This window comes from Lacerta agilis, chromosome 1 (genome assembly GCF_009819535.1).
Source record: "Lacerta agilis isolate rLacAgi1 chromosome 1, rLacAgi1.pri, whole genome shotgun sequence".
Taxonomy (NCBI): domain Eukaryota; kingdom Metazoa; phylum Chordata; class Lepidosauria; order Squamata; family Lacertidae; genus Lacerta; species Lacerta agilis.
This window is the reverse complement of record NC_046312.1, coordinates 93,922,471-93,948,297: the sequence shown is the minus strand read 5'-3', so window position 1 is coordinate 93,948,297 and position 25,827 is coordinate 93,922,471. Positions and strand designations below refer to the sequence as shown.

Below are 25,827 nucleotides of genomic sequence, written 5' to 3'. Positions count from 1 at the left end.
TATTATCCAGTATCCATCTTCCTTCATCACACATGTATTTTTATTTATTTTAATAATTTAACATCAAAGTTTCTAAGCAATGCACAACAGGGATACAGCCTAAAGTCAGTTACATTTAATAGTAAAATCAGAAAGTCTCACTGTGGAAATTTCCTGTGGAAATAATAATACTGTAAAGTCTTTACCAGGAACTCAGAGGGAACCTGTCTGATCTCAGATGGAATGGAGTATCATAAGATTGGGCCCACAGTACTGAACACAAGGCTCCAGTAGATATGAGCTGGGCATCTGAGCCATGGGGGGACATTAACAGTGACCCCCACCAGAAAAACAGTGATTGAACCGGGTGGTCTGTCTTGCATGCTTTAATATTTTCTTCCCCTTTCTTCCTGGGTGGTTTTTAATTAATTGGTCTAAAGAGGCTCTGGAGTAACCTTTGCCTGAGAAGACCAGACAGAAAGTAACATATCCGGTGTCTCTTTAAATTTGATACTTTATGGGTATGGAGTAATACGTTTTCTGAAAACAAGTCCCTTGGTGTGTTTTTTACGGGAAGCAAACAAACAAGCGGGCAAAGCAAGGCTAAAGAAAACACCACCCGCACAAAAGACAAAACCCACAACAAAACTACATGTTGTGAAGTCATGCCCTTCAAATGTTGAACTTTTGCTGGATAAAGAACAGTTTGTTACCTGAATTGTTTTATAGCAGGGTGACCAACTCCCAACAGACTGCAATCTACTCACATTTTCCCACAGTTTAAAACTGGCAGTGATCTACCCCCTTTTTTGGGGTTCAGGTCAAAGTTGTTAAGCTATTTTTAGGAAGGAGGGCCCACTTTTTTTCTAGGAGACCCAAAGTTGTTGAGCTTCTTGGGGGGGGGGGCAGTGATCTGCCACAAACGTCCAGTGATCTACCAGTGGAGCATGATCTGTTTGACGTGCCTGTTTTATAGCATTTATTTTCTCCCATCCTTAGTCCAGTCAGCATTGGATTCTAGGACTCACTATATTTCTACCATGCCAGGGCTCACCCATGTATCTGCTGAGGGGAAAAAGTCCCTCTTGGAATTTACTCTGCATGTGGCACTCTTGTCACTGTAGTTCTTGTTTCTTTTCTTTCTTTCTTTTTAAACTATCCAAAATGCAGCAATGGAGACTGCAGTCTGCAGTAGAAGGGCCAGCAAGGTGAGAAGGGCATCTTAACCCTTGCCTTGTATTTTTCTTCTAGGAGAAAAGAATGGAGGTAACCGTATTTCTGGTATCATTTGCCCTAAATAGTCTGTTTCTAGGTTATCCCCAAGTTGCCTTCATCTTTTATATAGTTAATGTGTTGGTAGCCAAATCTGGTTTCAGCCGTGAAGTGTTGCATCTGAACCAGTGCTTACGCTATGTTTTCCTACTCCAAAAAATGAGGAACAAGGCTGGTCTCGCTCAGACTGCGTGCAGCAGCACAGAGCCCCATGCACAACTTTGTTTGCATAACTATGATGTATGACTAGCCTTACGTCCAAATGTGGCCACTGTCACGTTAGGCCAATTGCCATTTGGCTACTGTCTGGACTTAGCCAACAGGCTGCCAGCTGACGCCTCTTTTCTAAATATACAACTCTTGGGCATGCTTTAAATATTGTAGGATAGCAACAGTTATTGACATGCAAATGACTTTTCCCAGTGCTATATTCCACTTTGGAGCTTAAAAATCCTGTAATGACTGTTAGGGCTCCTCTAGAAGGTGATGAATCATGGCTAATCGTTGAAGGATGAAAGCTGTAGTGATTGTGTGCTAACCACAGTTCTAGTTAAACTTGTAAATTAATTAATTGTGACCGCATCTCCTTGGGCTGGATTCTTATAAACTTAATGAGAGCAATCATGGTCAGTATTTTCTTGTGGTGGCATGCATGACATTGAAGGCAGCAGCAATACCGGTATATAGTGTTTTAGGCTAGAATAAGCACTATGCAAGAGCATTGACTTCCTAGTTATGGAGGTGCTGCCTGTCAAATGATGTTGTCAAAACTAGGTCCTAGATACTATCAGTGGTTAAAGAGGGCTTCATATTAATGGTTATTGAGAGAGAGAGAGAGAGAGAGAGAGAGAGAGAGCACTTGAACAGGTCTCATCATTTATTATTTTATTTTATTATTGTGTAACATTAAAGTCTGCCCTACGTTTATTTAGGCCACATTTTACTTTGCAAAATACAAATTACCCAGACATTGAAGGGCATTTCCTTACCTGACTTTAAAAAATAAAAATAGAGGCATAGCACATGGGTGCTTTATAGCTAGACAAGTTGTGTACATGGCCTCATTTGTTTTTAGCCACGTTTTCATTCCATAAAGATAAAAGGAGGGTGCCAAAACTTTCTCAGTTGTTGCTTCTTTGTCGTCCTATTTAAACATGTGCAAGACTTCACAGCTGATGTAACAGAGCACAAAATGTTAAGTGAGAGGATGCATTGAGAGATGAATGCATTATGCAGCTTTGATTTTATAAAAAATATTGTGCAATGTTCCTTAGCACCATGAAACAAAGTTACAGGTAGTTTTGAGACCTACAGTGAAATCTGAATCATGACTACTCATGATTCCTGCTAAATTTAATGGGGCTTACTCCCATGTCAGTAGGGGTTAGGATTGCATGAGGGTTAGTATTGCATCCTAAGGCACTATTGAGTAGTGCAAGGGTGGAGAACCTGTCAGACCCACTGAGACAAAAAGTTTCCCCACTCCTGGTCTAATGTATCTGAATAAAAGCAAGAACTGGCCGCTGAGATTTCTCAATTGGTTTTTCATAGAACTGTAGAGTTGGAAAGGACTTTGCGGAACATCTAGTCCAGCCCCCTGCCACGCAGAAATATCCAGCTGTCCCTTACAGGGATCGAACATGCAACCTTGCTGTTGTCAGCACCACACTCTAGCCAACTGAGCTATCCCGCTCATGGGGTATACTTTCCCAGAGCTATGTAAAATGCACTGAAAAGCCAGGTACCCATTATTGTACAGTACATTTATGTATTAATATTGTCACAGGAGCCTGAATTATCAGATAATGCTAACACACTTTTCTTTTGTTGAAGACTTTTATTTATCAACACATACATTCCAGGTACTATTAACACTGAGTTGATTTAGACATCTCAGTGAGCCAAGGTACTTCGTTAGGAAGGAGTCTGTGAGCTTGGGGGCTTATATAATCCTTCTCATCTACCCCCATTCCTTCATTGTGGCTGTGAGGAAGAGGCTGTGAGATTTCATTTCTGTTTTTTATCTGAACCCAACAAAATGTGGTTAGTCATAATTTTGCATTCTTTTGAAAAAAGCAGCTTCAATATCCCATGGTTGAAGTTGCCTCGTTTCAACAAGTCATAGTTAATCACAGCTTGTTGCCCTTCAGTTCACTCTTCTTTGCTCCTCACATTCCTTGACTCCTGCACTCAACTAACTGGGGATAAATTATGTTGAGAGGGAGAATCTAATGTCATTGAGGCCTGGCTTGGTATATGGTTTAACTTTTTTTGTATGTAAAGTAGAACTGTAGGCCTCATTGCGAAGACCTAAAGGGCCTGATGAATCCCCCACACATTATGTTTGACATCCCTGTTGTAAGCAATGGTATGGATTATAAGGATCAAGCCCTGTAGAACAGGACATAACTCTACTGTGCAATTGATTTATTGAATGTAGCCCTGCAATCTATTTTTGGAATGTGTAGGTCATAGTGTCAATAACTTACTGTCGATTCCATCAGATTTATTTTACATATTTGCCTTATTATGTTCCATTTATCCCTTTGCATTCCTTTATGTCTAGTCCAGTCATTTTTGAGGGGCTTACTCTGGAGCAGAACCTTGCACTGGCAAATGACACCCTTTTATCTGATGCTCAGCTCCTGAACCATGTGGCTAACTGGCCTTACAAGTTTTGTTTCCAAATTAGATGAGTTGAGTTTTTATAATGAGAGGAGTCATTAGAAGGCAGGATGAAAAACCAGCCCTGCTTTTAGGGTTCTTTAACATACCTGCCAGCATTATGGAGATGAACGATGCCCAATAGGTATAACTGTTCATGATTTTGCAAATGGCATAATCTATTAATGTGAGCTTATTAGTGTGCTAATGGAGATACACTAAAAGCAAGACAATTCTCGGAAGCAGAACCTTGGTTTTGACAGGTAAGAATAGAAGTCCTTTTTCTTTTAGCCTTGAACAATTTGGCCGAACCATTATTATACATTTGTATACTTGCATAAAAGAGTGCATGTATCTGGTCTGACCCTTTTATAGTTTGAATTTTTGCTCAGAAGAGATTATGTACTTTCAGGATCCTTACCCCAGCACCCCATTTTACTTTTGCAACAGAATAGAGCTTGCTACATGTAGTGTATTCATTTTAATACATCATCTGAGATACGCACGTGCGCGCGCGCACACACACACACACACACACACAAAATTTGGAAATTCACTCTGTGTCACAAAAGGTATTTTCTTTATTACCACCCACAATTGCATATAGTATTAGTTAATTTCTTCACTTCTACAAGGATTGTTTTAAAGCACAGCTGTTTGGCTTTGTATTTTGTGTAAAAATCATGAGTATGTTGGAATAGTGTAGTAGAATTTTAGTGTGTATGTGTGGGGACAGGATAGGAATTGCTACTAATTCCACGAAGTATGCTATTGTGGTATATATTGGAGCTAAGTTGAGATCTGGAACACGACTGGTGCCAAGGATTCGCCATTTGCTGGGGCCCTACACCCCATCAGGGAGGTCATTGACAAGAGAACCCTACACTTGCTGCACTGAGGAGGTAGATTAAGTTGGAGTCTGTGGAGCGTGTTGTGTCAAAGGTCCAGCAAAACCTGGACTTGACACTGATAAATGGGAGGTTAAGATTTGAGTACCAGTTCCCTCTACTCAAACTGACTGGTCCCATTTAGAGTTTGGTGCAGCTGCATTCAAGCTGTACCTTCCTCAAAATAGGTCTTGCACCCTACCCATTCCTATTCCCTCACTTTCCCAAAGGAGCAGAGATTTTGTAGAGTGCACAACAAGCAGCAGAGGGATAAGTTGACCTGAGAGATACCTGCGGAGCCTTAACATGACTGCATTGGATATGCAAAATGTGACTTCCTACCTGGTATTATAAGACTTGCATGGCAGTGTTCTGACCCAATGCCAGATCACACAGAGAAGGAAGCATGGGTTGGTCAGGACCATGGATAGTTCCAAGTTAGCCACCTGCTCCAGCAAAGGTTGAGAGCAGACTGAGCCTTTTAAAGCTCCTGCTCTTAGACTATCTCTCTTGGGTTCCACCCGCTTGTCACTAACTTTAGGTTCTTAAAGCCGATTCCTCTAACTGAAGATGGGCACTCTGTTCCCTAGCCTGGTGCATTCCCCACACTGCTGGACTGTAGAGGTACCTCAGGTGAAGGTACCTGTAAAGGTCCAAGTTCTGGCCCTACTGATACAGGAAGTTCTTCTGGGGGCTCATATTCCTCAGCCTTGGACTCAGTTGTTTCCTGATCCTTCAACATCAGGTTCAGAGTCATGCATCTAATCTGCTCCTTAGCTAGAAAGTCTGCAGCCTCTGACTCCATGTTGTAACTATTGCTGGACTCTGGGCTCGTAACATGCATCCATGGAGAAGATCTTTATGATTCAGTTCTGTTTTTTCCTTGTCCCTCTTCCTATTCACCATGATGTGGTCTCAAATAGCATGATGGTCTACTTCAGAAAAGGGTGTGTGTATGTTGGCCTTTCATGCCCTATTTAGTCTGCCTTCTATTACTGTTTTCCTTGTGCTACAGAGACATACATGGGTGTTTTATTGCCCAGGCAAATATATACGGAGGGAGGAGACTCAAATAAATTTTAAATATTTTGTTTTTATATAATTTGTGAAGCCCCAAGTCTAGCACTGTTGATTTCCATAGGAGCTTTAAACTCTGTTTATGATCCTTACAGTTTGATATAGAACTTTAGCTAATGAATTATCCAGAATCACAGTTGACAAAACAGTGTGGTTGTCTTTTACATTAAGTTTTCACTTTTCTTTAATGTATGTTTTAGGATGAGGGATGGACAATAATATCATATGGGACAAATCAAAACACTGGGGTCAGTATTTCATCATGGGGATATTGGACTGAATTTGGTTAACCTAGAAGTAGTTAAATTGAATCATAAGTGTAGTACTCTGAAACATTTTTAGTTTCAATTGACTTAAGTTGACTTATTTTGTTTATAAAATCAGTTTAAAGAATGCTGTTTGATTTTGTTTCTATACTAAATGTTTGCAGGTGTTATTCAAAATAAAATTAAAAAATAGCTTTTTTGTTTTATCATTCAAACTTTTGATGCAACTTGAGAGTGCTGGATAAAACTGAGGATTTAAAAAATCAACAGCATTGTGTCAGAATGTGAAATGTTATTAGTGAAGTTCAAATGAGGTTTCAGGATTCTGAAAGACTCTGGAGACATTTAGCTGCCTTTCCTTTCCTATGTAGAATTGAATAGGGGCAGTCAATCAGTGCTTTCACTTTCCTCATGGAATGAATAAAGCTGAGGCTTTTATTTACAGACAGCTGAGATAAAGGAAAGGATCTGTGTAGTGGCTTGCATTGTTTCTAGCAGCTATAATCTAATGTTGCTTCCACAGTCCTCCTCCCTGCCCCAGATATTTTTTTTCTGAATAAAGAGCTCAAGGAATAATTCCTTTGGCATTAGTTTCTTAGTCCAAGATGTGTGAGAGTTGTTCCACTACAGCCTAAAAATGACTAAACTAGCAAACCAGTACAGAAGCACAATTTGACCATTGGCTAGAACTAGCCGTACAGTCTATATCTGACTGCTCAAAAGTAAGCCCCTTCCAGTTCAACTGGACATACTTTCAGGTAACAGTGTACAGTGGTGCCTCGGGTTAAGTACTTAATTAGTTCCGGAGGTCCGTTCTTAACCTGAAGCATACTTAACCTGAAGCACCACTTTAGCTAATGGGACCTCCTGCTGCCGCTGCGCCGCCAGAACACAATTTCTGTTCTTAAGCAGAGTTCTTAACCTGAAGCGTACTTAACCCGAGGTACCACTGTTTAGGATTGCAGGCTGAATCCCAGAAACATGATCAACTGCTTTGTACCGGTAATTTGCTTGGATTAGCATTTTATGCAGGGCATCATTAAAAAACAAACAGTAAACGAAGCTGGTGGTTGCTAATACACTGTGAGGTGCTGAACTTGCAGTTTATAGATTGCCCTTTTTAATGAAATAGCATCACGGTCTTAAAAAAAAGTTTAGAGCATGATTTATAAATCTATAAAAACCCCACAGCCACAGGAGTTCCTTTCACCATGTACCTTGTTCAGTTAATAGCAAGAACAGAAACTTTATTCAAAACTTGATAATCAAAACAATGGTTATTGTCGGTGACATTAAGTATTTATACTAGCTACAATTTTGAGATACTGAAAGTCTGGAAATGGAAATGGAGAACCATGTTTTGTTGACTCCCCCACCCTTGAAAAGCAAAAATAAAATAAAAAAGCTTTTAACTTGCCTTGTAATTTCTCTTTTCCATGAAAACTCTGTAGAATTTGGGGGCATTATTTTAGATGGATCCTTAGCAAATTGTTATTGGTAACAACAAGAACAACAGCATTACAAAAGGTATTCATACAAACTGAGAGCCTAGGTATGTGTACACAGTTTCTTTATAAAGTGTTCAGATACACAAAATATGGCTTGATAATGAAGGGGAAACTGCATATAAGAATTAAGCAGCATCTAAGTGTGGGTAAATTATCAATCAAAATAACATATTAAGGACACAGAAAGGAATAGAATGAAGAGTTTTTAATTTGCATTACTTTTTTTAAAAAATAGAGGTTCCAATTGCTCAGCAGACATAGAGAAAATGGGCAATAAATATGTAAGAAGCTAATTTATTAACTTGGTTCCTGCCTATTATGGGAAAGACAAGGAAACTAGTTTGCTGTCTGAAGACATAACTTTTCAAACACAATGACTATCAGTTGCAATGTATCCTGTGGATCCTCATAAATCTCTATAGAGCAGGCTTTTTTATTCCTCATGTGGTTTTTTTTTTTACCCACAGCTCTTCCCAACAGATTGGTTCACAAAAGAGCATTGCTGGCTCCGTCTTCTCACTCGTACTTTATCCAGTCCTACGCAGTGGGGTTCATTGGCAGTGAATGTGTCTAGGAAGGAGTTGCTGTCAGCATTGTTGACATTTTCAAAGAACTTTCTTGTAGAACTGTCAAGGAAGTCATTATGGTGTGCATTAGTTGTATCGTGTGTTTTTTTAAGTATAGCGGTTGTTATTGGCAGTGTTGATTCTAAAATTTATGTTGGTATTTGGGCAACATGCTCTTAGAGGTACCGTTGACTAGAAGCAAGCTGAACAAAGTGATACTTCTCTCAGAGCTTCTTGAGTGCTCTTGAGAGTGGTCTTGGGAGCTTAGCAGATGTCCAGTCTTGAACATCTGTGGAGCTATCTTTGCCTGTGAAACCCGTGACTGTAAGGGAAGAACACATGTAGCGAGGGAGCAGGAGCATGGCGGCTAGTCCCACATGTATCCACTTGATTGTACAATCCCTACATGCTGTCATTTGCCATGTTTTTTGTATGGACTTATGTGTACAAACTTTTATGGACATGCAAAAAGGGTATAGGGATGGCTGAGGGAACAGGGAAAGAAAGGTCCACATTAACTCAGCCATCTGTACAATTTCTATGCAATTTCAGGCTTGTGTACATGGTTTAGGACCATATATACAGGAACCGTACAACTCTTGTTCCTCCCCAATCATGCACCCTGTTTTATTCTCTTAAGATGCTTTGAATAGAGATGGAGTTTCTTTTTAAAAGAGATGGGTTATCATTTCTTCTAAAATTCATATTTTTGGTATTGAAAAGGTTTAATGTTTTTGGTCTTTAAAAAACACCTTTCAGTTTGCTTTTAAGTCTACTTTTGTAGCACAAGTTAGGGAAGTAAGTGCGTTATCACAGAATAGAATAAAAGTCATATGCAGAGCCATAGACCATTTATTAAACAATACTGTATACCAAAAGTGGAGTTTTCACATACAGTTATGATCACGAACCACTTTTGGGTTCCCACCACCTGGAAAATAATTGGTGCTTATATGAATCAATTTCCCTGTCAAGAAATACAACAAAAAGCATACAAGTGCTTTAAAATATATGTTATAAAATATGGCAGATAAATCAGTTTCTGCCAAGGGGGGTTGCCACATTGATGAGCAAGAATGCTACGGTGACATACAAATGATACATTTTCCCAGCTGGTGAAAAACAAGCTCCTTTTTATGCTTTTCTTCTTTCCATAGGGAGAAGCTGTCTGTGGCTCGTCTACAGCAGGAAGTTGCACGAAGTAAGAGTGACAGAACAATGGTAAGTTTTGTCTTTGCATTTGTGATTTGTCCTGTTCCCATTCAGGCTTCACACACATTGGCTTTGTCTGTGATTACAATCAAAATGTAAACGTACGATTTTACAGATGATGAAATCATAACACCACTTAGAAAAAGATCACTTCTTTTGATAGCAGGAAGTGGTAGAGAATCCCAGGAAAACATTATCAGCCATCATAATGGCTTGCTTTGACTGCTGATGACCATATGAAAAATCATGCTCATTAGGTGCATAAATAGGCAATTTTAAGATTGAAATCAGATACACTTGATTAGTAATTAATCACCCAGTGCTAGCTATGGAGAATGGACAAAGAAAACCATGGAAACATGTGAAAGATTGATCATGCTCATTCTTAAGTCTTTCTTTCCATTCACCTTTTCCATACTTCGTGAAAATCATTTTCCTGCTGTTACAGTGTGAAGCTAGAACTTGGCAGTAGCTTGGTTTATAACTGTGACCACAATTTTAGTGAGCCTTCTTGCACTTTTTCTTTCTATACAATACCTTTCTGAATGTGGCCTGGTTGTGTTGGTCTCTCCCCCACCCCACCCCCAATATGAAGATAATGTTCCTGTATTAGCTAAGTGAAACCCAAGGATTAAAAACAAAAGGCTCCATCCCTCTCTGTCATTTCTCATACATGCATGATAAAATGCAAACACAAGGTCTTGAACTGGCAGTCTCTAGTTATGATGGCTATCCAAGCTCTTAATAAAGGCAGTACTACAGAGATCAGCCAGTCCACAGTCAAGGAAGGCTGCCTCTTTACAGTGGTAAGTCAGGTGAGGTGACTGTCCCTGACTGCAGTTAAAGCATCAACTTTATTGCTTATTGATCTTCTCAAGAGATAGGCTCTTCATGCCTGCTGCACTTTGCCTTTCCCTTTACAGGAGCTGCAATACACTTGATGACCAGGCACTAGCACCAGTTCATATGTTACTTCATTTAAGCAAACTGCAGAAATATGAGTGACCTACTTCTGATTCACTGTAAAATAAATTATATTTGAAGTGGGACTTAATCACTTTTCTTGCAATGATCTGGAAGTGCTCTCTCTCTCTCACACACACACACATAGGTTCACATCTGTAAGTTCCATCCTAAACACTAATTCCATGTTCGTTGAAGTTGAGTTCTTATTTATTGGTATTTTATACTTCACTATCTTGTGTTTGCCCTTCATTTGTCAATTCGGTTTTGAATGCAATTATCGATATTAGGTAACACACAGTTTCTCAGAAAATGTAACTTGAAAAAAAATACATTGCACATACTTTTGTAAACCAATAAATCTTTAATAAAAAATATGTTTAAATGAATAAATAAAATCACTTAACCAATAAGAATCTAAGGTCAGATATGGGGGCTCCAAGTGTTGGTTGGCCAGAGGTGTCATTCACCTTTATGCCAGGCGTACACAAATGCTACCTTCCCCACTATTAAAATGCAAAACTCTCTTCAAGGAACTCTTCAAGGAACTCTCAAGTGGGCAAAAGAGAAAGTACTTCAGTTCACAATGTGAAAACATTCATTGTCACTTCACAAATTTTCTAGCTGGTATACAAATTAAAATAGAATAAATATAGTAAAATCTAACATTAAAATCCAAAACAGCCACAAGTAGACAACTTAAGAAAATAAAAAAAAAACAAGCCATGAGTAAATCCTGCCACACAGAGAAAGAGCTGAAAACCACTAAAATGCACCCAACTCTCATCTAGTGCAGCGTGGGTTGAAGCCATACTGTTTTTAAGTGCAGCTTGTGGAAGAACTTACCTTCGGCATTGCACCCTAATACCTGTTTGGGCCAGGTGCTGTTGTAAGGATTTGTCAGTTTCCTGAGTTTCATCACACCATGGATTGGCTGGAACATGCCTTAGGCTACTGAACTGAGTGTTAGTAGTGACTGCTTGAACAGAAGCTGCAGCTGCAGCAGCAGCAGGATGCTAATTGCGACCAGCATCTTTCGCAGTTTAACCACTTGTGTGGCCTGGCTGTGGCAAATATCAGTGCTAGGCCCTCTGATGATGTTGACTCTTAGCCCTCAGGCAAGAGTAGCTGCACCCTGCTGCTCCTGGTGCTCAGTGGTAGGTCTGAACTCACTGAGGATGAAAAGCAGCAACGAGCAGGCACCATGATTTGAAGCATTGGCCCCTTGCTTATAGGTCAGCACCAATAAATCCATTTACACGATTGTCATTTTCTACAGATAACAAGACTCTGGCTAAAAAGGAACCCATGCAACCTCTGGGCTAAGAGTCTGGTCTCCTTAAGCTGTGACTGAATGTAAACAATGACAGAATGTAAGGATGATCTAATCGAACGATAAGGTGTATCTAATCAAATGATCCAATAATGTATATCTGGTCTATGATACACTGGATGGTTCTTGAATCCATTTTGGTAGACTTCCAGTAATCATTCTATCAAGGAGGGTTCCTTAATATCTCATATGTATTTGTTTAAATCAAATATAAAAACTTTCATTGGAACTATCCCTGATCAACATGATTCGTAAACAGATGAAGTGAAAAGGGCCCTTTTCAATTGTGACTTGTAATAGTAAATTTATTGTTGGCTTTTTAATATTTGCCACCTATATCTCTGCAAGCAATATATCTGGAGCAAGAACATGTGGCATGAGAACTTTTTTTACCTCTGTGTCTTGCACTTTGCATTCATGCCTGTATATATAAAACAGTTGCTAGTTTATATTGTTGCTTTCTTGGCATGAATAGTGTTAAGAACATGCTGTGTGGGATTTCATTCCATTCATACAAGGTTCAATGTTAATCTCCCTTCTGCCTATAACCGGCTGAACATTTTATTTGTAGAATTTGTAAGAAATAAAAGGTTGTGACACTATCCCAGGTAGTACACTGGAGTCACTGCAGCAGAAATTAGTGGACTAGTATAACAATTTGAAGCACAAAGGTGGTTCCACATACCTGTCAAAAACAGTACATACAAAATAAATAAATAAAAAATCCTTCCAGTAGCACCTTAGAGACCAACTAAGTTTGTTCTTGATATCAGCTTTCGTGTGCATGCACACTTCTTCAGATACACTAAAAAAGAAGTCGCCAGACCCTTATATATAGTGAGAGAGTGGGGAGGGGTATTACTCAGAAGGGTGGTGGGAATGGGAATGGGTGATTGGCTGATAGGTGTGGAAAACCTGTTGATGACTGTTAATGACTGGAGAGACCTGGTCTGAACAAAGACATTGGATTCTTATACATGACAAAGCTATCTTTAGCCATCTCACCCCTTGCTTTTTCCTGTAAGACCAATTGCAGTCATTAACAGTCTGGCGACTTCTTTTTTAGTGTATCTGAAGAAGTGTGCATGCACACGAAAGCTCATATCAAGAACAAACTTAGTTGGTCTCTAAGGTGCTACTGCAAGGATTTTTTAATTTTTTTAATTTTGTTTCAACTGTGGCAGTCCAACACGCCTACCTACCTGTAACTAAAACCAGTACATGTTCATACTAAGAACAAATAAGTGGCACCTGTATAATAGTTGCATTTACATAACACATTTATTGTCAGAGAGGAAAGGCTATTTCCCTGTATTTGAATGTGACTCAGATTCATTTTGAAATGTCATGGGCCACTTGGCTCTGTCAGGAACTGGCATGGTTTGGCAGCCCCAGATATAAGGAGGAAGGAAACAGAAATGAGTAGATGGGGGACTGCAAGGTGGGCATAAGATAATTATTTGTGCCTAAGTTGGCGAAAGGTGGAGAGGGAAGGCTGTCCCTCTCAGTTTGCCATGCCTAGTGGGCATCTTGATGAAAATTGGCATCTTGAGGTTGCAAATATGGCTGCCATTGCAGGTTGGGACTAGCTATAGAACTTGTGTTGGGGCAGGGACCAGCACTACCTTTAATGGTCATGGCTTTCCCCCACAGACTTCTGGGGATTGTAGTTGGGTTAGATCAGTGTTTCCCAAACTTGGGTCTTCAGCTCCTTTTGGACTACAGTTTCCATTATCCCTGACCACTGGTCTTGCTAGCTAGGCATGATGGGAGTTGTATTCCAAAAGCAGCTGGAGATCCAAGTTTGGGAAACACTGGGTTAGATGCTGAGAAATCTTTAGCGCTATCACTTACAAAAATAGTGTCCCAGGATCTCTGGGAAGAGGGAATGGTTGTTAAGCTACTTTGGCTGCATTTTGGCCATGCCCTTAAATTTGCATATGGCCACAATTCAGCAGACAATTGCATGCACATTATCTGTTGTTTTGTGGCTAGTGCTATAACTTGACACCGCATTGTTTCCTATGGTAGAAAAACAATAGTGTCTTCAGTGAAACAAAATACCTAATATAACTTAAGAATATAAGCAGCCACATTTATTTATTTATTTATTTATTTATTTATTTATTTATTTATTTATTTATTTATTTCATTAATATTATTAACACCTGCCCTTCACCAGTAGGTCCCAAGTCACATGTGTTTGTAATGAATTATAATTTAGCACAAGTCAGATTTTCAGTATTATTTCATCTACTATTTGCGGCTCATAATCCTATTCTTTGCATATTTCAAAATCCTATATCTCCTCCTAACAACATTAGCTCTTACTGCATTTTCTTTGTCCCATGGCCTGTAGCATAAATTATGGCATTAAAGCTATTTATTTATGAAGGTTAAAATGGAATCAATTGTGTGATATTCCCTTTCATGTTGGCGTAGATGTCACTAAGGGTGGGCCAGAAGCCCTTATTTGCTGTGTTCCCCACTGTGGGTTTAAGTGATACAAAGTGATTATCGTGGCTTCTTCTCTGTATCCATCTAATTCACACCTGCACCCTTTTGTAGAAACACACCATGTTAACTGAATATGAGATCCCAGCTGAATTGGTCTCCTCCCTTTTTGTAATCCTTCAGCGTTAGATTGATTTATGAATGTATCAGATTCTTTGTTAGCATGTAAACCTCTAATTAATTTAAAGCCCTCCTGGGAAAAATTAAAGCCCTGGTTAAGACTTTCAACAGGCTCAGATGGTGCTAATAATAGGAAAACAAGTTATATTAATGAGTTTCAATGTGATCATCCCTATCACTGCTATACCATAATTTATGGCAAAAAATATAGCCCACTATATTAAAAAAGAGGAAAGAAAAAGGTTGAGCATACAAAGAATCCTAAATAAATTGTGCTGTGCCATTTGAGATGCTACTTCCTTGTGTTCTAGAGAATTGAGTTATTGAGAGATATAATGAAAAGTCTAGATTATGAAAAGCCAAACCTGATTGTTTATCTAGCAAGATTAAACATTCAATAAAAAAAAGTGATGGGGAAAATGATTTTTCCTGGGAGTTTTTGTTTAATAAGATGCTCTTTTGAAAACATAACTGTTACATTCTGACTTCCTGATATATTGAATGGCGCAATTCATATGCTTTTGGATATGCTCCAGTTAATATGTATCTATTTTTGGGTCCTATGCCAGCCAGTTTCATTACACTGTGCTTATTAAAAGGATGCATTACATTAAAAAAAATATGCATTCACATAGAGCCATTATTTAAGTGTCACCGTAATTGGAGAATTCTGCTTTGCCTGGTTTGGTGGAAGGGGGAGAATAGTAATTTTCTTTAGTGAATTTTCCATCTAAAAATATTTGAAGTGAGCTATGAATGATACAGTACATTGAAAGGGGTTAGTTCTAGGGTCAGCAGAAGACTGCTAACTTGGTCAGTGCTCTCCTTTCCTTTGCATATGCTGAAAAGTCACTCTGGATGGTCCCTAATTTGAGGAATTTCCCACTGAAACACACCTATAGTGTAGCCCACACTGTTCAAGGGAGTCTAGACCGGCCCCCTCATGAAAAAGTTTGCTGACCCCTGAGCTAGAGAAACCTTATAGATTGGTCTATGCCATCATAGTCACTGTATTTGATGTCATTTTTCCATACAAATATGAAAAACTGCATTACAGTGGTACCTTTGTTCTCGAACGGCTTAGTTGACCAACAAATCGGCTCCCGAATGCTGAAAATCCGGAAGTAAGTGTTCCGGTTTTCAAACGTTTTTTCAGAAGCCGAACATCAGAAGCCACGCCTTGGTTTTCAAATCGTTTTCGGAGTCGAACAGACTTCCAGAATGGAGTAAGTTCAAGAACCAAGGTTCGACTGTACTATAATACAATTCAAACTAGTTTCATAATAACAACATAAAATATTTTTTAAGATGTGCTGCATATAGTAAAGAGATGTTTTACATCATAACAGCTTTCTTGTAATTCAGGGAAACAGTAATATTTATTTACTTGGTGTTTGAGCAGTCAGTTGAGCCCAGTTCAAGTCCAACATTTTGTCTGCTACAGCACTAATAGCACTACCTTATACCCAGTGAGTTTGCATTCTTTCTGGAAGCATACCTCCTTCTGCCAGCAATAAGTCAATGGCGTCCTTGTGATTGACAGCAGTTACAAATATATCTTGCAGTCACACATCCTTCACTGATCATGTTGATTCTATTGGACCATAGTGGAGAAAGGGCCATAGCTCAGTAGCAGAGCATCTGCTTTGCATGCAGAAGGTCTCAGATGCAATCCCTGGCATCTTCTGTGAGTGTGGGAGACCCCTTTCTGAAATCCAGTGACTGCTGCCAGTCACTGTAGACAGAATTATTATAAGGCAGATTGCTATGAAGAGGCCTCTAAGGTATGTATGACTAAAGCTCAGTCGCAAAAGAGGGCTCATGTGTTGAGAGTTTTGTATTGTTTTTTAAATACAGAGTGTTTTCAGTATTCCAGAGCGCCACAGTAAGGGCAAAGTACTTACCATTGCTATAGAGGTTCCTGCTCTTATCGTTTAACCTTCTCCCTTAATGTCTGTGTATTTCTCTTTGCTATTGTAACTCTCCCCCCCCCTCCAACTATGTTATGCGACTTCAACCTCTTCTGACATTAATGCTGCTCCATTAATCAGCTGGCAGGGAGTGCATCTGAACTCTGCACAGTTGGCTGTGTGAGAGGTCCAGTGCGTTCTCTCGGCAGCGTGCTGGGTCTTTACTGGGGGAGTTGGGAGTTACATGCCTGCTTTGGAAATAGCTGTCTTACACATGGAAGCGCAATGTACCTCCTCCAGCTTGGAAGCGCTTTTCTATCACAGAGGAGATAAATCTGTGCAATTGCCTGGGGCAACTAGGAAGTCTGTTGATGCAAAAGCATTAAGGTCATTTGGAAATGGATGTTGTTTAGTAGTAAATGAAGTGTTAACAGATGAGGTACAAAAGGCTAAATTATCCAGTTTTTTAAAAGGAGAATTTTCAACATTCAATGTTTTTGAATTGGTTTCCAGTAGCTGTAGCTTTAATAAAGAATAGCATATTCTTGTAAATGTCTGGCATTTCTTCTAACATTTCCCCCGTGATCATTCTCCGTTATTTTCTGCTTGCATAGGTGTGAATGTATGTATAACCCTGTTTTGCTAAGGTTAATTGCAGATTAATTTTTGAAATCAAATCCCATCCCAAAAGGAGACGTGTAGGTGAGGCCAGCAGACATGGTGTGTGTGTGTGTGAGAGAGAGAGAGAGAGAGAGAGAGAGAGAGAGGGTGTCAGTCAGTCATTCGGCCTTCCATAGATCACTGGGTGGAATTTAGTGCCACCCACTTCCAACCATTCCATCTGCACAAATGTTTCAGGTTGCCAGGTGTAACAATATGCCTTCTCCCCCACATGCTGTTTTGTGGGTTTTCCTGACCCACTTTCAGGGGTGTGGAGTAGAAGATGGGGGGAAGACCCTATTGTGCAAGTGGAAGTTCTTGTGTAGGGCTTCTCCTGATGAAGCTGGTTAGGAAAATCTGGGTGGTTTATGCCAAGCTGCAATTGCTTAGAGCAGAGATGGGGGTATCTTGCTACCCTCCATATGTTGTTGGAGTCCAACTCCCACCAGCACCCACTAGCCTGGCCCAGTAGTCAGTGATGATGGCATCTAGATGATGCCATCTCTAGATGAGATGGCATCATCTAGAGGGCCACAGGTTCCTTGCTCCTGTCTTCAAGAAATTTCAGCAGAATTTCCACTTTTTTGTGAAGCTGAATTGCTCACATATGTATGTAATCTCTGCAACAAGAAAGCTCATAGTTTTTTTTTAATAAGGTTGTCAGCAAAAGAGCACCATTCTGACACTTCTGAAAATGTTCATGTTATGAAATCTAGTTTGAATTTAATTTAACAATGAACATTAAATTATATTAACTCTTTGACAAAGTAAAATTCATTCCCATTTCCTAATCTTTGAAATGACCTTAAATGCCACCCTGTCGTCTTTTGCTAGGATTTTTGCAGTGTGGTGCCAGGAAATAAAAACCTGTTGCTGAATCACTTCTGTTTAAACTCTATATCATAAATAATCTTTTCAGACCCTGACTCTATTAGGCCACCTTCTAACCTATATTGCATTCTAGTAGCAATGCAATCTGTTAACACATTCTAGAATTTTCGATTTTGTTTTGACTATGGCAGACCAACACGGCTACCCACCTGTAACTGGAACTATATTGCATTAACTTGGAAGTGCCCTGCTAGGGTTCTTTAAAAAGTACTGTACCACATATTTTGATTTGCTGCAATGTTACCACTAAAGCTGGAGCCACAACAGAACCCTGGACCTTTTCTTTAAAGCAATTTCATCTTCTACCTCATTTCCATTCATGCCCCCTCCCCTTTTGATTTGCCTTGCCTGTTTCTGTTTAACACTCTATTTCTGCCTCCTGCTGGACATCTCAGTCCCTTTTTGTGGTAGATCACATTGTGCAGATTGTATGTTCTGCAAGCAATTCCTTTTGTTTTTCCCCTTTGTAATATTTATTTTTTAGCCTTCTGTTTAGATATAACAAGTTATAGGCTAAATAATGATGATGTGCATCTTGCATATTCAGATTTTGTGTAATCTAGAACCTCAGTAGATGTGCTTTCTGAAGGCTGCCCTCTTAGTTGCCAGATGGTTTCAAACTCCAAAGCATAACTCATTGATTGAACTCAACATTTGATTTTTCACCACTTTATGAGGATATTTATTGGTGTGGGGTTTTCTATAATCTCTAGACTTTAGGAAGCATATTTGTGAGGCACGTGTGACAGTAAACCACATTGTAGGACAGGCTTCCTCAGCCTTGGCCCTCCAGATGTTTTGGGCCTACAACTCCCATGATCCCTAGCTAGCAGGACCGGTAGTCAGGAATGATGGGAATTGTTGTCTCAAAACATCTGGAGGGCTGAGGTTGAGGAAGCCTGCCGTAGGACTTGCTTCAGAATAAGTGTGTACAGAAGTGGGCTTCAGCTTCTTTAATCTGAGAGTGTGATTGTTTCATCTTAGAAGGGTTAAAATCAAAAAGGATTATAAGAAACCCAGAAGCTAAGGGCCAAACCATCCTATGATACAAGAGAGTGCATGTATCTCCTGTTGGATGCATGCTACTTTGGTGATTGGTAATGAGGATGGGGTTAATTTTAACCTTTTCCTTCCATGTTGGTTTCCCAGTCTAAGCCTCCAAAGTTGCTATTAGCCTAGTGGAGGGGGGAAAGGCAATTAAATGTATTATACCTTTTCCTCCCATTTTCCCTGCAAAGTTTTAATCAGAGAAATAGTTGTTGGAAAAGATTGATCTCCCCCCACATCCAAAGCTGATTTGGGCTCTCCACAGCTGCTTTTAAGCATTGAAAAGAGATGTTAGGTGGGCTGCAACTTATGTCTAGTTTGGGCCTATCTTTTAAAATTTGTTCTGTATTTTTCAAGTTCTTAAAAGAGTTTCATTTTCTCACTATTTTCCAGGAAATGTAGAGTTTATCACAGCAGTGCTCTACTTAATAAAACACTACTCTTACTAAATTCAAAGTAAAGGTTTGGGCTTTGACAACCCCTATAACTGTTAAATTATTTTCAGGATTAAAAAGCATCAACATACCTGCTACATTAGACTTGTGTGCATGTTCATTGGATGCCTTGGTTTGCACAGTGTTTATAAAATGAAAATGCACTCAGAGCATTATCACATTTAGTGGAATCTGCACCTATTGTGGCTCTATTTCTATTACAGTATTCCTCTTAAGAGTTATGATAGGCTTTCTTTAAAATAATACCAGCTTTTAACTTCCTATATCATCATAGCTGTGTTTAGCAAGAGTCAGTGCTCAGCAGCTCTTATATTCCACAATGATCTTATGAATAAATCCACTTCTTCATCTTCCTTTACATTTTTAAAAAATTAAAATTAATACAAATACTAAGTTGTTTCCTTTTTTCATTTTGAGCGTGTAACTTATATTGAGTTTCAAGGGAAACCCCCCCCCCCAGTATTTTTCAAAATACACAGTTATCTGTGTCACCAAAAATGATATTTAGAAAGAGAGACGATCCTATATAACTTGCTGGAATATTCTGTTTCCTTCCGGTTTTTTTCTGGTTTTCCTTTTCAGATTAATGAGCATAAGATTTATCATTACATATTCATAAAACATATGATGAAAATGTGTCAAAATTTGACCCGTTTATAGTGTGAATTACATTATTGAGTCTCAGCACAGTAAGCAGTAACTCTGGCAGTTCTTAATATAACTGATTCTCCTTTTCTTCCAGAAGAGGGAGCTGTATACATTTAAATAGTTCCATAACTAAAAACAAAACAACAACACACAACCACCTCTGTTTAAGTAGAATCTTTACCACAAGTGATGATTAGATATGCTTGTTGCATTTTCTTTATCTCTATATTGAATGAATACTACGCAGAATGTACAAAGTTTTTTTTTTAGTTCCTCTTTCACTTTGACAGCACCATAGGCCATATTGTATTGAAATATCAGCCTAGCATCAGGCTGAAAGTCCCTCTCACAGCCTGATACTAGGCTCATGTTTCAGTAGAATGAGTACAAAACCAGTAGTGAAAATGCCACAAAGTTGCAGCATTGGTGGCATTCTTTTAACCCTATTGAATCAATTCCACTTTAATTTACAGTTACGTGTAAAATTTGGTCGCAGCACTTACATATAAATCCCAACTTTCTTTAAAATGCTGACTTTCATATTTACTGGAGGAAAAACATGGGATATACCGTCCTTATTTTTAGATTTAGTTGGATGCAAGGGCTCTCTCTCAAGTCCTCATGCTGGGAGCAAATAGAGTTTAAAAAAGCAGCAGAATGTAATTTTGAGTTGGTGGTGCTCAAGTTCACATTATTGGAGTTCATTCTTTGCAACAGCCTTTTGAAAAGCATTAAATCTCTCTATCTCTTTCTCTCCAAGCACACACACACAACAACAATACAAAAGAAAACACAAACGCACCATAATTTGTATAAGAGGATAACATGAGGTTGTTAAGACCTCAGTGTAAAATACATACATTATTTCCAAAAGTACAGGATACAAGGTAAAAAAAAAATAGCCCTGAGGTGGAAGTTGACATTTATACATTAGCTACCCCATGCAGAAGCTGATCAAGGGAAAGTTGGAGGGAGTTCCACTCTATCCACTGGGTATATTTAATATCACAGAAGCAGTTCCCTCTAGTGTGGAACAAATCCCATTTTATGGCTAGGAACAGATTATTCTGCCTGGGGCAATACCTCAGTAGCTAATAGATACGAAGTGCATAGACACTAATAATACTGAATTGTGACTACTTTAATTTTAAAAGGTTAAGCTCAGCAATCCAGAGCCCTCCCCATTGCCCAGGGGCAGTGGTGTGTGTTGGAGGTAGGGTAGAGCTGGGTTAATGTTTTTATAGCAATGCTCTTTTTTAAGTTTTGGGAGGAGGTAAAATTTATAGACATTAGTTATTGTGGTGTTCAATGTGAGTTGATATAAAAAAATCTCAACTAATAATTAAGAGCAAAATTGTTGCATGAAGAAACATACAAGGCGGTTGTAATCATAGTAGAAGTTTCCATATTATAGCATGCAAAAAAGTATCTTAACTTCCAGAATATTACGTGGGTTAAACCAGTGTCACCTCTTCTGTCAAATTATGCACCACTTGATCAGATTACTTTGAGATTGTACAAAAATCATTTAATTAAATGCTTGTTTGTTTAAAATATTTATTATCTGCCCTGCATACTGTGATCTCCAGGCAGGGAACAACAAAAGCATGTTAATAGAACCTATTTACAATAAATAAAATTAACAAAAACCATCAGAGGCATAATTCACCTTTCAGGTTTCTTATTTACCTAGAACCAAGCAAGCAAGCAAGCCTCATTTGTTCAACTGCTATTGCTCATTTCTTGTTCTGTAGCCTTCTTATGTGTTCAAGGTCAAGCCTTCAGCTGACTGATAAGAATTTGAAAACACAGATTTATGCTACTTGCAGGTGTTTGACCCCAATGTCCTACCCGTGCTGTATCACTATACGTGCACATGGTTTTTCAATTATCAAAGTAATATATGCATCATCGTATAATGCAGACTGCAGTTTCTCATCAGTGCTTGTGAGGAACTTGAGAGCTCTTTACTAATTCAATTTTGTTGTCCCAACAATAACAGTAACAAATACTGCAGATTTCTGTGGAACCACATTTCTCGCTAGCTCAAGGAAGTTGTGTTATTTAGGAAGTGGGTCACAGTTTATTTTCAGTGTTAAAACAAATTCCCATACCCTCTAGTGTTCAGTTAAGTGTTGTGATCTACCAAATGTTAGTCATTGCTTTTGGGATTATGAGTCCTGTTGCTTTCAGAGCAATGCAACTACAGTACATCGGAATTCAGAAAACACATGCTGTGGAACCTGCATTTGCAGAGTTAATCAGAATGTGGGGAGAAGCAGTGGCATAGCGAGGGCGGGGCATAGGGGGCGGGGCGCCCCGGGTTCCAGCCTGGGGATGGTGACACTCTGTGCCACCCCCTCCCGCGAGTGCGACTCCCAGGCCGCCGCCCGGCAGCCCTTCCGTGCGAGCAGCCACCCAGGCTACTGCGGACATGCACGTTCCGCCCGGACTCCCAAGCCGCCGCCTGGACCCCTTTTCCGTCCCTTCCGTGCAGCGGCTTGGGAGTCGCATTCGCGGGGTGTGTGTGGCCGGGTGGACTGATTCCCAAGCCTCCGCCCGGCAGCCCTTCCGTGTGAGCAGCCGTCACACGGATGGGGTGCCAGGCGGCGGCTTGGGAGTCCGGGTGGACTGCGCATGTCCACAGCAGTCCACCCGGGCTGCGCTCTGTGGCATATGTGTCATGACGTCATGCTATGCCTCTGGGGAGAAGTTGACACTGGACCCATGGATAAACAGGCAAGCCACAAATGATGGGTTGAACATTTGATTTAAAGTGCATCTGCTGGGGAAATTAGAAGAGTAGGAACCTAGCTTAACTACATCCTTGGGCCAGCCAGACCTTGCCCATTCTCAGGGACATCACAAGGCATCACCCCAAAGCTCGAGCCTCACTTTATGGTGAATAAGGATGTCTTCCTATCCCACCCTCACCCAGTGCCCACAACTCCGGGCAGATGTGGCAGGTAAGCCTCAAGAACGTTCCATACCCAGGCTAAGAACCCCATAACCCTGAGCCCTTCACCTTCAAAGGTGCCTAAGGGTGATCACCTGCTGCCATATCCAAACTTTGCCTTTCCTACAGCTCCTTGCCAACAATGTAACCATGAAACCAAATCAACCAGAAAAGTGTCCTGATCCACGTCAAGTTAGCCATGGCATATAGGAAGTCCCATTGTTTTCAAAGCTATGCAATTTCATTTTATAAACATTCACTTGCTGAGTTAATCAGAATGTGAACACTAAACCAGAAGCATTTGTGCCAGCACTTTTTTGGCTCAGGGAGTTTGTGTTGCCCTCCTCTGACTCAAAGGACTCCAGTTTAGAACTCCTAGTGAGACCACCGTCTTTCATGCTCCATTGGAGAAAATTACTGTAGCAGATTGGTCTCCTTTAACTAAAATGGCTCCTCTCATGGAAGTTGGAGGCAGTGACTTTGGAGTTGCGTCTTCATCACCCTGCAGCTCAGTCTGATGATGACTGCTTCATGTCTGTACTCTGGTCTTATTGACTCTCTTCATGGAGTTGTCCAGAATGCCACTGAAGTGGAGGTCACTGCTCAGATCAGAACAAATCCTATGAATCTTTACTCAAAAGTAAGTGCAACTATCAGTGGTACTTATTCCCAGGGATGTATGTTTAAGGTTATAGCTTTAGTCACGACTAATTCCAACTGGCTCAGAACCTATATTGTATTACAAATCAATCCTAAGACACTGTACTTAATATTTCAAGTAGGGCTGAAAGGAGGAATTTATTGTGGCCATTTACCAATATGTAATAAGGGATTTTTGTAAACATTTAAATCCTGGGTGTTTAATCTGTTATCCTCTACATGTTGCTGTAACTCTTGACCCCTGCCCATTGGCCATGCTGGATGGGGCTAATGGGAGTTTGAATCCAACAGCATCTGAAGGACTGCAGGTTAGCTACCTTTGATTTAAATGATTGTGGGAAGCTTCTCCACATTATTAAATATAGTCCTTTGCCTTCACTGAGATAACAAAGCTCACCCATTGTCAGCTTTATGCATGGCACCCCCACACAAAGGACTGATACTTGCATCTTCACATAGAATAGTTTGGTAATACTTCAGGTTTAAAAGAATGCCACTTTGGAACCCTTGACACCAAACTACTAATTTTTGCCTAAATTCTCACTTTATAGAAAATGGAAATACTGTCCTGTTTGTGGGAAGTTAGTTAACAATAGGACAGAAGAGTTGTAGTGTTAGCTCTGTCGTTATGAAGACATCCCACTAATATTTTATAAGCCGGCTGCGGCGCCTGTACAGCTTTCCAACTAAATCAGCAGGCTGGAAGCAAAAATACTTTCCCCTGCTGTTTTGTTTCACTGTTATCAAAAAGTTTATGAACACAAATGCAATTCATTTCATTTTAATAATTAGTTTTGTAAAGTTGCAAATTCCAAGGATATAATTAAGTGTTTCTTAATTTATGTGTTAGGATGTGAATTAAGTTTAAAGCAGTGACCGTTTTGTGGGTACAATAATTTCAGTGAGAGCTTACATATGGTGTGAAATTAAAGAGGCTAGCAAATTGCTTAGAGGCACAGCAACCACTGATGTCACATTTCAGGAGTTGATGATCTGGTAGAAACGATATGTTATATAGATGGTAGAGACTTTACTCTAGTGGGGGCCCATCTGGTGGCCGGACATTGAACTGGGAGTTGAAGACTGATGTACACTAATTTCTGTTCACAGCCAGATTCCTTTAAGTATGGTCTTCTCCAACCATAGAAGTGGTTTGGAGGCATGAATATGCATCTGGGGAAAGCCCAATACAGTTCTGCCTCTTCAGGCAGCCATTAACTCCCAACTGTATGTTTCTCTTCTTCCCTGCTCCATGTTGGATACAGATAACCTACCGTTTGAGGGCAGAAGTCCTTCTGGTGTTATGTATTCAGATTAACTGCTTTGATGAGAAAATGAACTGTTGTACCAATGCTCATTTCATTGTTTTGCCACTGCTATTTCATCTCTCAGGAGGTGGGTATACTGTGGGCTAATGAGAGAGCAGAAATGTATCTATAATGAATTAGTCTAGTTTGGGAATTATTGTTTTTAGGTAGACACATAAAATGCAGTTGTAGTCTACTAAATGGCAAATACTAAATGTGGTCTACTAAATGGCAAATCTAATTGTATATTTATTGCTAGTCAATTATTTCATGACGTATTATCTAAGAAAGAAAAAGTTAACTTGGGCTATAAAAGCCAGTCCCTTTCTTTCCTGTTCTGTGTATTCTCAGCAAGTGGAAAGTTTTCCCAAAAGAAGCATGCTTACAAATTCTATTGAAAATGCATGAGGGAATATATTATTCACCCTTCTTCTTCATAAAGAATGCCACTCTGTAGTGCTTACCAGAAGAAGAACAAGTGAAAAATACTTGATCATAGTTCCTTTGTTCCTCATAGGTGGAGTAAACTGGACAGTCTTTCCGTAAGAGAAACAAACAGAATCCCTCTGCTTCCAACATACTGAATATATTTCCAAAAACACTCTTTCTACCTTTGTTCTCATGCCTTATTTGCCTGTCCCTGTTCTAAAATATGTGTTCTTCCAGGAAAAAATAAAAAATAAAACCTCAATACTCAACAGTCCTCCAAATTCCTCTTTTGACCCCTGTCATCTTGCTGCTTCCACAAGTTCCTTCCTCAACTGATAAACTCAGTCAAGGATACCGACAATATGTAAATCCACCTAAATCTGAAATAATTCTTATGAACTCTGCCCAGATTCTACCTGCCTGCTCTAATTACTTGCCTAACATTTCCGAGACACACTCAAAATCCTGTATATGGCTCTGCTCTGCTCTCTCCAGTACCACAC

The 25,827-nt window shown here is 39.7% G+C and overlaps 1 protein-coding gene across 1 annotated transcript in view; it reads left to right on the top strand.

Moving 5' to 3' along the window:
• The window catches only part of NCKAP5 (NCK associated protein 5), a 546,232-nt gene that overhangs the window by 229,265 nt on the left and 291,140 nt on the right, over positions 1-25,827 (top strand). The window contains exon 4 of the mRNA XM_033163803.1: positions 9,377-9,440. Within this exon, the coding sequence (XP_033019694.1) occupies positions 9,377-9,440 (64 nt within the window). The remainder of the gene's footprint in view (positions 1-9,376; positions 9,441-25,827) is intronic.